We start from the raw sequence: 15,755 nt of genomic DNA, 5'->3' as shown, positions 1-15,755 counted from the left end.
CCCCGCCCGCGGCAGAGCTGGGCCTGGCCTGTGCTGCTGCCCGAGGGAGGCCGGCCGGAGTGCGGCTGCACGTGCCCACGCCCTGCCCTCCCCGTGTGCCTGCAGAGCTGGTCATGCTGCTGGAGTGGTGGTCCTGCACGCAGTGCACGCTCTTCGCCGACCAGGCCACCATGGACCGCTTAGGGAAGGAGCACGCCATCATCATCCTCAACCACAACTTCGAGATCGACTTCCTGTGCGGGTGGACCATGTGTGAGCGGTTCGGGGTCCTGGGGGTGAGTGATGTGGGGGGCCCAGGGAGGTGCTGGCCTGGCTCTCTGGGGCCTGGGCTTCCTCTCCTCCTGTTGTAGCTCCTGGCCCCCTGAGCTGGGGGTCGGGCGCACAGCTGGCCTAAGGTGCCTCGATGGCTGGCTGCCCAGGCTCTCCTGAGGTTGGCTGTCCCGCCTTTCCTCTCCTGAGCCTTACTTACTACCCCATGAGTCCCCAGAGCCTCAGTGAGCCGGTGCCCGATGCAATATGATCACCCTGAGCCAGGCCACGGGGTCCCACCGCAGTGAGCGCCGTGGGTGGCGTCCCTGCCCTCCTCAGGAAGGCCTGGCCTTGCCGCCAGTTCCTGTGGCTGCCTCCTGGGCCCCTCCCTCTGCCAGGCCTGTGCCTTGGCTTCCTCCTCTGTAGGAGGCACACCTGCGCTCTCAGGTCAAGCTGGTCCCAGTGGCCCACACTCAGGGTCAGGTGCCCCTGTGGGCAGGGTAGGCATGACCACCACGCCAGGCCTGGGGCTCCCGGGGCACCTCCAGCCGAGAGCGCACTACCTGCCCCTCCTCCCTGCAGAGCTCCAAGGTCCTGGCCAAGAGGGAGCTGCTGTGCGTGCCCCTCATCGGCTGGACGTGGTACTTCCTGGAGATCGTGTTCTGCAAGAGGAAATGGGAGGAGGACCGGGACACCGTCATCGCAGGGCTGAGGTGCCTGGCCGACTACCCTGAGTACATGTGGGTGAGTCCGTGCACCCACGGGGGCCCTGGAACGGGAGGTTGCACTGGCTGGTGCCACCTTACATGTATGACTATGACCTGCATCATGAGTGGAAAGGCTAGGCCGATTCACAGCAGGGCCTGGGGGCCACCTGCTCCCACTGCCCCCATTGGAAGCCAGAGCCAGGAGGGAGGGGCACCTCCCTGCACAACAGAGTGGGGTCCCCTGGGAGGAGTGGCCCAGCCAGCGCCCAGGCTGAGGAGCCGCCTCTGCAGGAAGGGTCTTCTTTGGAGGTGGTTCCAGAGCGACCCCTAGTGACCTGCAGGTCTGGGTGAGTTCATCCTTCAGGGCGTACAAGAGTCACAGGGCACAGGACAGGGGACACGACCTGTAGCAGCAGCCAGGGCCCGGGGCTGGGGGGAGGGGGTTCCCAAGCCCCTGAGATGCGTTTGATGACACCCGCCTGGAGTCAGTGGTGTCAGGCGGCTCAGGTGGTTTCTCTGTCTCGCCTTCTTCTGGCCTGAGAGCTGCCTCGTTACCGAGCGTTTCTACCTCATGTGTGTTCCGCTCCCACCAGAAGGCTGCCCGGGGACCTGCACGCTCCCTTCTTCCTGTTGCATGCTTTGAGAATAAGCGCGATGCTGTTAGCTGCCGGTGAGGGAATTGGCGTGTGGGGAGTATTTTAGGGCAGGTTGTCACCCTAAAATGAAAGAACATTTCAAAGTGCTTGTCCCTGGAGTAGTGCTGTCATTTCTACAAATCGGACAGCAAGCGTTTTGCTGCCGGTCAGGCTCCCCGTGCGTGGAGTCGTCTGAGCCCCTGTCCCTGTGTTCCTGCCCTAGTTTCTCCTGTACTGTGAGGGCACGCGCTTCACAGAGAAGAAACACCGCGTCAGCATGGAGGTGGCCGCCTCCAAGGGGCTGCCCCCCCTCAAGCACCACCTGCTGCCTCGCACCAAGGGCTTCACCACCGCGGTCCAGTGCCTGCGCGGGACAGGTGAGAGCCCGCGCCCCCAGAGCCGGGGACCCTGGTCCTCCGGGCTTCACGCAAAGCGAGAGACGAAAGCAGTCAACACTCCGTGAGTGAATTACATGTCAACTACAGGACAGAAAAGGGAGGACCATGTAAGCAGACTTAACATATTGTAAAATCCTGGTGCCGTTTCTGAGGTGATAAAATGCTAGTTAATGGAAAAATAACTAAAATAATCAAAAAGTACATAACTGAAAACCTTATAAAGGAAAAAGAATCTAACCCCAGAAGAGACAAGATAAAAGAAAGGGGCAGAGAACAGTTAGAAGAGGGCAGAGAGTGGCTTTAGATGCACACACATCAGTGAGTACAGTCAGTGAGCACAGATGTGATCATTAAATGCCCAACTAAAAACTGAGAGTCGGCAAAGAAAAACGACCCGCGTGAAAGCCCGCTGGCTCTGCGTGGGCGAGGAGTGAGCGGAGGCCTGGCTCACCCTGCACCCCCGTCCCCACAGTCGCAGCCATCTATGATGTCACTCTGAATTTCCGGGGAAACAAGAACCCGTCTTTGCTGGGGATCCTCTACGGGAAGAAGTACGAGGCGGATATGTGTTTGAGGTGAGCTCCGTGCCCAGTGGGCACCCCATCCTGCCCAGTGCCCCCTCCCGTGCCTTCCCAGCCCCAACACATGGTCCCCCTCACCCTGGGCTTGATGCTGTATTTCTGTGACCTTTGTTGACACTGGCGATTTCAGCCCCAGAATTTAAGGGATCTGAGTCTGTAAGAGTCCAAGGGAGGAGGGTCCGTCTTGGGTTTCACCCGAGTGGCTCCTGGAGCCAGTGAGACGCGACAGAGTGAGGTACCCAGGTGTCCACGCTGAGCCGGGCTTTGTTCTGAGAGGCAGGCAGGGCCTCGCACGGGGAGCGACCTTCATTCCTGTCGCACAAGATCGAGGTCCCTGACCAGGAGAGTGGTCCCCGGATGGCGACTGCGTGTCTCAGGGTCACGCTTGGACTCTCCAAGTGTCTCTGGCTCATGAAGAGAAGATAATTGATTCCCAAAATATATTTTAAACTTAAAACAGCCTGGGGATTACTCTGTTCATAAAATGGTGTTGTGACTTCGATTCCAGCTCAGGCTGTCTCCTGTCTGGGTCTCCCTGGTTGAACGGCTAGTCCCCCGTGTCATTCAGACATGCCCCGGAGGCAGGCCCTTCCCTGGTGTGGAGACCATGCAGATGGGCTCTGCGTTAGCGCCCTTGCCTGCCGTCCGACCACCAGCGACTCAGTCACCATCCTGGCCACTATGATTGCCGAAGGCTCAGACCAGCCTTGCCATTGCAGTCTGGAGAGCTTGAGCCAGCACACCTTTTAAAAATAATACCACCCAGTAGTGGCCGGGTGGTCAGTTGTCAGAGCATTGGCCTGTACAGCAAAGGGTGCAGGTTTGATTCCTAGTCAAGGGCACATACCTGGATTGCAGGCATGACCCACATACATCAAAGTTCTCAATTTTTAGAGCAAAAAGTTTGAGATAGCTTAAAACAGGACATGCATGTCTGGCCATGGACACTTCGCCTGGCTGTCCTTTCACTGTGGGCTCCTCTGGAGTGGGCAGCCAGGCCCCTGTGATGAACTGCGTCTCACCTGCGTCCCCAGTTAGTTATTCTAGCTCAGGTGTGTGCTGGTGATCTTGAAGTACAACAGTTGCTGTGAAAGTGGTTCTTCGCCCCAGCCGGTTTGGCTCAGTGGCTAGAACGTCAGCCTGCGGACCGAAGGGTGTCGGGTTCGATTCCGGTCAAGGGCATGTACCTCGGTTGCAGGCTGGTCAGGGCCCCTGGTCAGGGTGTGTGCAGGAGGCCACTAATCAGTGATGACTCTCTCACATGGATGTTTCTCTCTGTTTTCCCTCTCTCTTCCACTCTCCCTAAAAACCAATGGGAAAGTACCCCCGGTGAGGATGAACAAAAAAAGAAAGTGGCTCTGGTCCTGCTAAGCTTCCCGGTGGACACCTCCTCTCACGGGCTGGCGATCTAGCTGGTGATTAGGCTTATAAATAAGTTAGTGTCCTAACCGAAGTCAGCTGTTTGTTCGTTGAGATGAAAGTTCTAAACCTCTGTTGTTTTTCATATTTGACGCAAGTAGATTTCATCTGTGAAAGACACAACCTTCTTTGCCTAATGAAAGACTCCAAGTCATAATTATTTCCGAGAGTGAACTGATGAGAGAGACCAAAACTCCTGCTGAAGTTAATAAAGGGTCACCCTTCGCAGAGGAGCTAGGGGCACGCCCTGCTCATTGCATGGCTCCTGGGGACCCCTTGTGACATCCTCCCACTAGCCCATGGACGTAGATGCGGCTCGGCCCTCTCCGTGGCGCCCTGCAGGCCCGCAGAGCCCAGGCCACCTCTGGGGGATGCCCAAGGAGAAGTTACTTGGATGTGTGTTTTTGGAAAGTGAGAGTGAGGTTGATGAGCAAAAGCAGGCCAGCAGGTCACCCCGATGCTCAGGTGTCCTCCCTTTTCAGTTTGCTGTCACCTAGGTGTTCACTTGGCTCTCGATCTTCTTCATGAACAGGAGGTTCCCTCTGGAAGAGATCCCGCAGGATGAGAAGGAAGCGGCCCAGTGGCTCCATAAGCTGTACCAGGAGAAGGTAAAGGCGAACTGCCCGGGCTCGGGGAGGCAGCTGCAGGCCGACTCCCTGTGGGTCAGGAGTTCCCAGATGCTTCTTTCTAACTCTTTTCTTTCATTTTTCTTAACTTTTGAGAAATTAACAAACTAGAGGAAAATATAACGATAAGAGTGCTTATGTAACTATGGCGGATAATAATTGATTATGTTTGTTTCATTTATTCATGTAAAAGAAATTGTAGATATATAACAGATGTATATATGTGTATGTATATGGTTTGCAAGAAGAAACACACTATAGATGACATGACAAGATTCTTATGATCACACCCATCCCCACCTCCATTCCCCCGTGGCATGCCTCATCCCTGACTGTTAATTCTGTTTTATTTTATATATACAAACATACAGGACACTAGATTTTTGTTTTCAGCACCAAGGGAGGCTTAGATAATCAGAAAATCCTATCACTATATAACAAATATTTTGTTAAATGCATTGACGAGCTTGCAAGAAAATAAGGGAAATCTCTAGGAATCCAAAAAAAGGAGATGGATGCCCTAGCCAATTTTGTTCAGTGGTTAGAGCATCAGCCCTTGGACTGAAGGGTCCCGGGTCCAAGGGCACATACCTCAGTTGCAGGCTCAATCCCCAGCCCTGGTTGGGGCACCTGCGGGAGGCAACCAATCGATGTCTCTCTGTGTCTTTCCCACTCCCTTCCACTCTAAAAACCAGTGGAAAAATATCCTCAGGTGAGGATTAATAACAAAAAAAGATGGAGCTAAAGACCTGTAGTGAGCCGGGGGCTGACACAGCCACATTCTCCTGGTGGAGTTTGCTGGTCTCCTTACCCTAAAGTTTGTCTACCTGGAAACAGAAGGTAAGGGTTTGACCTGATTGAAGGCAGAAGTTGGAACTGGGAACTCTAAAGCTGGGGCCCTCTGAGAGCTTTACCCTCAGAAAAGTTAAACAAAAAATCTACCTTCCAGCACAGGGAAATGACTGAGTTTTCCTTTCTTGGTCTCAACAAGTCCCCCTGGTAAGTCACAATTACAAGCCTGCCTGCAACCAGGTTTGGGGTTTGAATTTACACTAACAACATAGTTCAAGAACAAAGAGAAAATATCAACATGAAAAGTGGTTCCAGGCAAATCTCTCTGGAGCTCCTGGGAGAAGCATGTGCAAAACTGGAAGAACATGACTCCAGTCCTAAGCTGTCCACGATTTTCTCAGGTAAAATTCTGCTGGAGATGAGCTCAGAGCCAAAATCCATCATGGGCAAGACAGACAGAAAAACGAAACCCTCCAAAAACCTCAGCTAATGGAGCTATCAGAGACTAAAATCAGTATTTTTGAAATGACTAAGCACAAAAGAAGGAACTGAAAGGAAAAGAGCAAGACCTATGGGAAAAATGAGTCAGATTTGGGAAAAACCAAGTAGCATTTACAGGCATGAGAAATCTCGTCATTCATAGTAAAACCTTAACAGATTAAATATCAGGTGAGATACAGCTAAAGAGAAAATGAGTAAGAAGGATTCAGAAGAAATTACTCAGAATGCAGCCCAGAGGAAGTGTAACTTATGAAAGGCTAAATGATACGGAGTATCGACTGAGAGGTCCAGTAGGCAACTCTCAGAAGGTCCGGAGAGAGAAAGTAGAAGGAATGGCGAAGAGCAGTTGTCACAGCTAATGACCATAAAACTCCTAGAATTGATGGACATAGATTTCATCAGGTTCAAGAAGTACAGTCTGGGATAAGATAAAAAGAAAAAGAAATTCATCCCTGCTTGGCAATGAAATTCCAAAACACTAAAGACAAAAAGAGATCTTAGAATCACCAGAGAGAAAAGACATACTGCCCACAAAGGAACGACCATGAGGTTAGCAGAGGACGTATCTCTTACTATGTATCAGAATCTTTTAAAGTATAACATGTTTTATCCTCTTAATAACCATACACACACATTATACATGCACACACGTATACACAAAACAGTAAACCCAGAGGAGAACAAATAAAGATAGCATAAATTATTTAAACAGGAAGCAAAGCTACAAAAGAGTGAATCAACGGCACCAAAAGCTTTTTCTTTAAAACTATTATAAAATAGAAGGCCTTGGGCAAGACTGACCAATTAAAAAAGAGTGATGACAGTAATAGGAATAAAAAAGAGCAGAGAGTGAAAATAACATGAGAGCACTGTGGCTAGCTTTATGCTCACGCATTTGAAAACTTAGATGAAACACAATTTTGAAGAGCAATGTAACTCTTTCCAGAAGAGACAGAAACAGCGTGTGCACAGGCAGATAGGCAGGTGGAGCTTGGATGCATCAGGCGGCGAAGGAGAGTGTGTCTCTGAATCTCCATCAGGTTTTAAAATGTTGAAACTCTGTGTAAACAAAGTGACAGGTGCAAGCAACAGTATTTGTTCAGCAGGAAATGAGAAGTGACCTGAGCAAATGAACACACAAATGCAGTGTATCTATTTCCTAATAATATACTTTTACATACTGTGGTGTTCTATATTTTTCTTTTTTTTTAGCCATCATTGTTTTCTTCTATCTGTTGATAGTGACATAAATGGGTCAAATTCACCCCTTTTCGATGCCGCGTGGTGTTCCCCCACCTGCTGATACCCTGTCCCTGTCTGTGAACATTAGTTTGCTCCCACTTTGCTGTCCCCAGTGGGGCAGGTGCATGTGAAACAGACCGGAGTGGAAACATGTACGAATGCTCCCTGTGGCCTGGGTGAGCTTTGTTTCCTCCTGAAACGGGTTGCGTACGTGGACACTGGATCGCAATATAAAACGTGGTCCTAATTCAGAAAGGGAGGCGTGGACAGGGCCTGCCTTCTGGTTTTGCAGTGTGGCCTCGGCCTTGGTTCATCTTCACCACCACCTACTGTACACCCTCTGTGGGACCCCGGGCAGCGCTGGGCGAGAGGGGGAGGCAGGTCCCGTCCGCTTAGGGTCGGGTAGCAGAGTGGGGGCGGCCAAATGAGCTTGAAAATGGCAGAAACGTGCTGAGGGCTGTGAAGGGCTGGGCCTTCTGGTCACCCCGAGGTGTATGTGAGGCATGAAGGTCATGGGTGCTCCGGGCCACTCTCGGCCTCGAGCAGTGGGGTGACTGTCCCCTGTCCACAGGTTGGACGAGGCTGTGAGATGAGGTGTTTGTTAAGCTCCTCCCCCCATTTTTATATAACAAAACGTAACTGTAGAAAATATTTTTCTTTTTTTTCTTAATAACTGTAGAAAATGGAATGTGGGAAATAAAATGGAAAAAATAAAAACAGACGACATTGCACTCCTCCACGATCACGTGGGGTGCATCCTTCTCAGCGTGGTCCTACCCACAGAGCCAGTCCTGCATACTTTTTGTTTAAATGGAATAACCTGGCACTTTAAATGTCACAGTGCACCCTTGTTAACACGTCTGAGTGGTGGCTGCGGCGAAGTCTGCTCCATTGTTGCCCGTATGCCGGCCAGCCCTGCTCCGTGTTCACAACACGCTCCCCACTGTGCCGCTGCTGACGATCCCGCCGAGGGTCATCTCCCGTGTCTTCACGGGCTGCTCGCTCCTGTCATTGGCCCATAGGCAGTGGAGTAGGAGAGGTGAAGTAACTTTCCAGGGGTGAGAGCTGGCAGGGGTGATGCTAGGACTTGTGCTCTGCCCACTGCCCCCCTGTGCCCCTGAGACAGCGGGAGATGATGAGGGTCCTAGCTCAGACCGCCAGTCCTGGGGTCACAGTGTCCGTCCTGGGCCAGGCACAGACTCATTCTTTTCTTAGGAAATGTGTCAGGTCACAGGGTTTGTGGTTTTTGTTTTGCTTTTTAATATAATTTTATTGATTTCAGAGAGGAAGGGAGAGGGGGAGAGAGAGAGCCATCAATGATGAGAAAGACTCGCTGATTGGCTGCCTCCTGCATGCCCCCTGCTGGGTACTGAGCTGCAACCTGGGCATGTGCCCTGCCCGGGAATCAAACCATGACCTCCTGGTTTCATAAATCGATGCTCAGCCGCTGAGCTGCTCCGGGTTTGTGTTTTTACAAGATTGGTGCAGGCAGCCAAGTTCTGTGTGAAGGTCGTGCCCCTTCGTCTCCCGCCCACAGCGCACGATTGGTCCAGTCCCCGGGGCCCTTTACAGTGGAGCCAGTTTCAGTCACCGCGCTGTTCTCTCGGGGTAAGAGCACAGCATGCGCTGACACCGCTTTCCCTGTGCACTCTGGCAGGATGCTCTGCAGGAGACGTATAACCAGAAGGGCGTGTTTCCGGGGGAGCCCTTCAGACCTGCCCGCCGGCCGTGGACGCTCCTGAATTTCCTCTTCTGGGCCACGGTTCTCCTGTCTCCTCTGTTCCGCTTTGTCTTGGGCGTCTTTGCAAGCGGCTCTCCCCTCCTGATCCTCACGTTCCTGGGCTTTGTCGGGGCAGGTAAGGAATGTGAAGGCTCCCACCGCTCAGGCCCAGGCCTGCCATGCCCACCCCTCCCCCCTGGAGGCGCCCAGGCCTGCAGGCCATCGCAGTGCCTGGGAGGTATCGAGGAGACGGGATCCTAGCAAGGCCTCGGGGCCTCAGCGCGGGCTCCAGCCACTCTGCTGCGGGAGTCATCTGCTCCTGGACTGCACGTGGGCGGGGCAGAGGGAGGGTGGAAGGGGCCTGCCTGCCACCCTACGGGCCTCCCAATAATGATTTTCCCAGTTGAACCATCTAACCCACCTTTCTCCTGTTTTAAAGCTTCCTTTGGAGTCCGCCGACTAATAGGAGTAACTGAAATAGAAAAAGGCTCCAGCTACGGGAACCAAGAATTTAAGAAAAAGGAATAATTAATGGCTGTGATTGAACACACTTAACTTGATGGTGGTGTCCGATTAACTCAATTAAAAACAGAACCACACACACAGAGGAAAAAAGACACTTAGAAACTATTTTCTTATTAACTGGTGACTAATATTAACCAATAAACTTGAGCCAAGAGTAAAGAAATCAGAAAGCCTGCCGGATGGAGACTTCGCAGCGCACCGCAGGGCCGCCTGTCGCTGTGGGAGACCGGGGCGCGGAGGGCGGCGTCTGCTCTGGGCGGTGGCCCCTGGGGCCCCCGGACTCACCCAGCGCCATCGCTCAAGGACTCTGCTGGCCAGAGAGAGCCTCTGATGCTTTCTCTTCTTAAACTTGGGTCCCTTTTTTGTTTTTACCTGTGATTTCGGGAACTCACCCTGGCCCTTCGCCGCTCCCCTGCACCCCCAGCAAACTCTCTTCAGGACTCTTCCCCAGGCCTCCTGGGTGCAGATGTCACAGCATCTCTGGTCCCCAAGGCAACCAGCATCTTGGCTTCCGGACAGTAGGGTGGGGAGCGGGTGGGGGCAGGGCACCGTGGAGAGAATGCTCTGGGTGAGAAGCACACCCTGGGTGTCCGATGGATGGAGCCTGTGCAGGGCTGGCAGCTGGCAGCAGGCAGAGGCTGTGCCGTGTCCTCCCTCAGCCTGGGTGTGAGTGCTCGAGGGTGCGGGTGCAGTGAATGTAGCTCCTCAGCCCCTTCTCCCTGTGGCCCTGACTGCAGTCCCTCCACTGGGTGCTGGGAGGGGCCTCACTGGGCCAGTGCCCCTCCCCGCAGCCCCAGAACCTGTAATGCTGCTTAAGAAGCAGTGTCATCACCCAGCCTGTCTTCTGAGATGGTTGGAGACTGTTAACACAGGGCTTGTTGGCCTCTAGAGATGCTGTTTTCACAGTTGATCTGTTGGTGGCTCTCAACTCCCTGATGAAAATGAGCTGGGGCGAGCCTTCCCCCATCCTGCCACCCTCCCTGCCCTGAGCAGGCACATGTGTCCGGCCGAGGCCTGCTTCTGACCAGGTGGGTGGCCGCCTGGCCTGGTGGTGCCCACACCCACAGGTGCCCGGTGGAGTGTCTCCCCAGGTCCCGGCAGCCTGTGCTTGACTATGTCCTCTCAGCATCCTTTGCAGGCCTGGCCTGGAGGGAGGTTGGCCCGAAGATGGAGCCTGGCCGGCTGGAGGCTGCTGGGCAGACAGAGTGGGAACCAGGGTTCCTCCCGCCTCCCGTGGCTCCGCTCCGCCATCCCACCGCACACGGCTGCACTGGACTTCCTTCTTAAACCTTCAAGTTGGTTTTTTTAAAGTCACATTTCCCGCCTCTTTTTTTAGCAAGGGAAAGAAAACTAATGGGTATTATCTCTGACACACTGTAACCAGCATTCCGAATAGAGGCAGGTTGGATTTTCTAGAAAAAGAGAGGAAAGAGACATAAAAGAAATTAGAAACTAAGTTGAAAAAACAATAATGTACTGGCCCTAAGTGTGTTTGGGGAAGATCTGTCAGGCTGGCGCGGAGGCTCGCAACAGCGATGCTCCAGAGGTTTAGGTTGGCGGCCGTGACGGCAGGTGCCGAGAACTGCGCCCCAGTTCTGTGCTGCTCGTGTCCCGGGGCGCGTGGATGCAACTCCTTGTGGGGCTGAAGGGTTAAAACAAAACAGTTCAAAATGCTTTTGTTCAGAACTAAGCCTGCTTGCCTCTGTCCTGAAGCACCCCCCCCCCCCGCCCCTCCTCCTCAGGGTGAGCGGCCACCGTCAAGTTGATTTGTCTTCATACCGTGCTGCTCATCTGTCTCCATGCGTGTTCACCTGTGTCATTTGCTGAGTCACGAATGCCTAAATCAGCTTAAAGGAAACCAGAGGGAGGGTCCTCCTGGACGGAGCCCCACCGGGAAGATGCAGATTTAGATCTTCTACCACTTAGTTAATAGTCCTGGTTTCCCAGATAAGACCCCTCCCCCTGAAATCAATTCATCATGTGCGAATTCTACATCGAGTCCATGAATGAGCCATGCAGACTCCTGTGAATGGAGCCTGAGACCGGGGTGTGGGTTTCCAGTCTCCGAGATTCCTTCCGATTTAACATGGATCAGCTCTTGCATTGAACACTGAGCCCTTTAGGAGCAATAAAAACTACACCAGGAACGTGCAGACTTTTTTTTTGAGAGAGAGAGAGAGTGGATTTTGCTTTTCATTCACTTCATAAGGAAAGGGGGAGGGGAGCTCTTTTAAATTTTTACCTTAAATTAATAAATTGCAGAATTGTGCTTTTCTTCATTCTTTGCCTTTACACCCACTACTGAGTTCCATGTGTTGCTGATGCTGCCATGTCACATTCAGGCTGAGCGTGGGACAGGCCATGCTGGTTGCAGTCGCGTTGTGCTCTCTAGGCGTAAAGGGCGGGTCCTGGGTCAGTCAAGGCCCGGAGGTGTTTGCTGCCTCTCCCTGCCGGGGGAAGTGTTTGCTGACTCTTTCTGGGGTAGGCTCTGCCACTTCCTCTGTGCCTGGGAACCAGCCCCCTGCTCCTGCTGGGGGGTCGCTGGCTGCATGTTTCTCAGCTCAGGCCAAAGCCCCACTCTCAGGTGCAAGTCTCCCAAGTCCGGTGTCATCTTCCCTCTGTCTCCTGCCCCTGCCCAGTACGTGGAGTTTGGCCTGTGGGCCTTCCCCATGTGTCTAGCTGCTAGAGGTCGCAGTTCTTTGGGCCCCTCTGGGTGACTGTGATATTTCCATGGTGACTTTGTAGCAGCTGCCGGGGGGCTCTCTGGCTTCCATCTCTGGGGTCCTGTGACAGCACCGTGAGCAGTGACGGTGGGGAGCAGCGCGGCTGGTCAGAGGGAGAGCAGGGCATCGATTTTGAATGCTCGTTTTCCGTATGCCCCCCTTTTCTCCAAACCTGGTGGAGGGTTTGACATAGCTACCCACTGACAAGCATTTCCGCCAGAGAAAGCAGAGGGACAGGCCGTCCCCTGCTTGGTGACAGCCCATTGGAGGGGCCCCGTCCTCAAGAAGCACAGGATCCGTGTGATGAGCTCTGAATGTAGAAACCACTAAACCATCACAAAGCAACAGCGGACACTGCACTTTTTTGTACAGAAACAGTGCAGGTGCGGTCACTGATCAAGTCTGAATCTGCCTTGTCCGTCCCGGTCCCCGCCTGGTGTGCGGAGGCAGGAGGACCTCCTTACACTAAATGATGGAGCATGATTTGGTCCGAAGGAAAGCGGTGGCTGCAGTCGCGTGCAGTTCAGGGCTGTCTGGAGGCCGTCCCACACCCACGTGACTACGGTTGTGTCAGGTTTGGGGTGGAGGAGTCACTCTGCATGTCGCTTTGTCTCTGCCCGAGACACTTATAGGATAAGCCAAATAGAATCTTTTCAGCCCGGCTGATATTCAGCTGAATTGTTCAACCCTGAGCGTGAGCTCCTGCTGCAAACTTCTCACCAGTAGTGCATGCTTCCCCCAGCATGCAACACTTAGCGTCCAATGGTGTGACGTGGCTTCCAGCCCTCCTGCCGTCTACCGAGGCTGGGGGTTGAAACAGTGGGCCTGCCGTGCCCGCCTGCCTTCTCTCTGGAGACAGCACGTCCCTGGCCCACGTGCCTGCCCCTTTGTATAGTGAGTTGGCTCCCAAAGCAAGGGCCAGCCTCTCCGAACGCCCAGGCCTGGGTGCTGGGTGCGCCTCCCTTTCCCCCTCCCCACTCCTGGCCATACCACCCACTTGCACTGGGCCAGGCCAGGTGCATGCAGACATTCGGGTTTCACATTCTTGCCTATCAGGGCCAGGACACAAAAACACAGGGACAGCTTTTGGGTAGATGTCACATTGTGTTCTGTGTGATCGAGGGGTGGACACATGTGAGTTACGTTGCAGCACAAGCATTTGCCCGCTAGCTGATTCAGTGAAAACGGTGGCCTTCTCACACACCACTCGGGGAATTAAAGGACAAGACCACTTTCAGGGAGTCCAGGAAATTCCCAGAGACGCTGACACCAGTCAGCCTCAGTGGCAGCCAGGCATTCTTTTTCAGAGACAATTGGATCGCTTTAAATTTTTAAGCTTTGTAATGGCAAGTTCACTTGGAATTTCCTTTTCTCGTAAACTTTCCTTTCTTAACCTTTTTGTTGCATAAGCACTTGGACAGAAGTCAAAACTGTGAATGAGATACTGAAATGCACTAAATTGTATTAAATTAAACTGGAGTTACTTGATAACAATGAAGTAATGCATCGGATCTGCTTGTATTTATTGTCTCGGAGCTGTATGTTGTGACAATCAAATGTTACTTGTTTTCTAAATGCCAGGAAATTCAACTGGCTTCTTAATCATAAAGACCATCCGCAAGTAATGTACCACAAACTAACCATGAACACGAAGACCCTCAGCAAGCACTCCCTGGAGATGAAAACCTCTCTGGAGAACCTCACAAACCACCGACTCAAGTGCACGTAACAGATGTTGGGGTCTTTTTCTATTGTTGACAATCGGCCATAGCTGACCATCGGCCAGTTTAAAGGGTGATACATTGTATACAGGGTGCAAATATGTTCTATGGACGTTCCTTTTTGTACTCTTCATTTTTACAAGTTTGCTACTCACAACGTTTATGTAGTTGAGGATAGAGGTATTTTTGGTCTATAGGAGCTGGGGGAGGGGGAGCAGCTAACTTAGACTTTAAAAACCTGTGTCCCAAAAACTGTGTGTGCCATGCTCTGCGAAGCTCACTCTGTAATGGGCGTGCGTGAGCCTGCCTGCGTGGCGGTGTTTTCCAGATTAGATGCTGCAGGCGTCGTGCTCGTTTATTAAAGTTGCTGCTGTGAAAGAGAGGGATAAATATCCACAATCTAAGAGAAAGTGACTGTCTGCCTCCTTCTGTTCCTTTGTTTCTAGTCTCATAGATTATCGCCTCCTCTGCCCCCCGCCCCCGCCCCCCCCCCCCCCCCCCCCAGAGAAGTAAAGGATCCGGCCTGTGGGGTTGCTGCCTGCACAGGCCGCTCACCTGTCCTTCATCCTCCACTTCTTTGCAAGCCTCTCCTTTGCATGTCAGTTGCCTTTGGGGGAAAATTGGAGAAAGAGCACCACCATCTGGCCAAGGCCGGGGGAGGAAGCTAGTTGGTGCATAAAGTCTCCGACATGACTCTGCCTAACAATGGGTCTTCAGAGCCATCCAGGATGAAAGAGTTTCTGAAGTGGGCCTGTATACATCCAAAGCTATTTTCTATAAAAATTTATTCTATGGAGGAAACCAAGGGACCCTTTTTCTCCTTTATAAAGAACTCTTGTTAGAACCAAGAGCTAGTCCAGGGTCACATTTGTTTGAGGAAAATAAATTGAGCTAAAAGAGCTGTGGTGTCACGGGAACCGCCGTGATGACGTGTGTCTCTGCTCTGTGCGGGTCCCGGTGGTGGTGGTGGAAGCTGGGCTGGGCCACGTCCACACTCAGCCCAGCCCCTTGAGAACTGGAGAGGCCGGGAGCAAACGGGCCATCAGATCTAGCCATGATTTATTTTAAAATACATCCTGAATTCAGAGCATGTGTATACCAGCAAGGCACACCTGTGCACATGCAGGCATGTATACACACATGCACATGCACCTGTGTGCCCACACGTGCACATGAACAACATGCATAGGAGTGGAATTTGTGGAGGTGTGATGCAGGAGGTGAAACTGAAGGGCCCTGCTGCCACTTGGTATTAAGTAGGGGGGGGGGGGCGGTCCTGGTCAGTTCTGCCTCGCTGTGTGCCTGATCCTGTGTGAACACAAATGTCCATGGGTAGAAATGACTGGCTGTGGACATCACCCCTGAACCCCCACAGATACCTGGGACACCCAGGCGATGGGCCAAGCCCACCTGCTTCTCTGGCCCAGATCCCACCTCTGCTTTGACTGCCGGGTCGACTTGGTGTGTAGGAATCAGCCCCTGGCCACTTGACGTGATGAGAAGTGTGTGCCAGAATGCACACACACATGTGCCCATGCATATACATACCTGAACACACACATACCTTCACAAAGGCATATGCATACATGTGCATACCCATGCACACAAACCCATGTAGGCACACAGTGCACACACACATCTATACATACACATGCACTATGTGCATATATATACACACATACCTACACATATACACGTGCACCAACACGTGCGCACAAACACACATAGGTGTGCACACATATGTACAGGCACACCCCAAAGAGTAGGGGCAAAGCTTAGTGGTCATTTAAGCACCAGCCTATTAAGAAAAGGGGTGAAATCACAAGACTATGCTCTGGAATAATTTCCGTCCCCCCCAGTATAAAGCCTGAGAACACCAGGGTCCAGGTGACCCGTACGCGGTGGGATTTGTGGAA

General features: G+C 52.6%; 1 protein-coding gene across 4 annotated transcripts in view; it reads left to right on the top strand.

The window, feature by feature from the left end:
• Positions 1-13,616, top strand: part of AGPAT3 (1-acylglycerol-3-phosphate O-acyltransferase 3) — a 70,855-nt gene extending 57,239 nt beyond the window's left edge. For all 4 annotated transcript variants that reach the window (XM_036351484.1, XM_036351485.1, XM_036351487.1 and 1 more), the window contains exons 3-9: positions 106-275; positions 832-993; positions 1,815-1,968; positions 2,462-2,564; positions 4,522-4,597; positions 8,808-9,006; positions 9,310-13,616. In XM_036351484.1, coding sequence (XP_036207377.1) covers positions 106-275; positions 832-993; positions 1,815-1,968; positions 2,462-2,564; positions 4,522-4,597; positions 8,808-9,006; positions 9,310-9,398 — 953 coding nt within the window. In that variant the 3' untranslated portion in view covers positions 9,399-13,616. The remainder of the gene's footprint in view (positions 1-105; positions 276-831; positions 994-1,814; positions 1,969-2,461; positions 2,565-4,521; positions 4,598-8,807; positions 9,007-9,309) is intronic.
• The last annotated feature ends 2,139 nt before the right edge of the window (positions 13,617-15,755 follow it).

The sequence above is a fragment of the Myotis myotis genome, unplaced genomic scaffold, assembly GCF_014108235.1.
Source record: "Myotis myotis isolate mMyoMyo1 unplaced genomic scaffold, mMyoMyo1.p scaffold_m19_p_2, whole genome shotgun sequence".
Lineage (NCBI taxonomy): Eukaryota > Metazoa > Chordata > Mammalia > Chiroptera > Vespertilionidae > Myotis > Myotis myotis.
The sequence above is the reverse complement of the archived record's forward strand: the minus strand, read 5'-3'. Positions and strand labels throughout refer to the sequence as shown.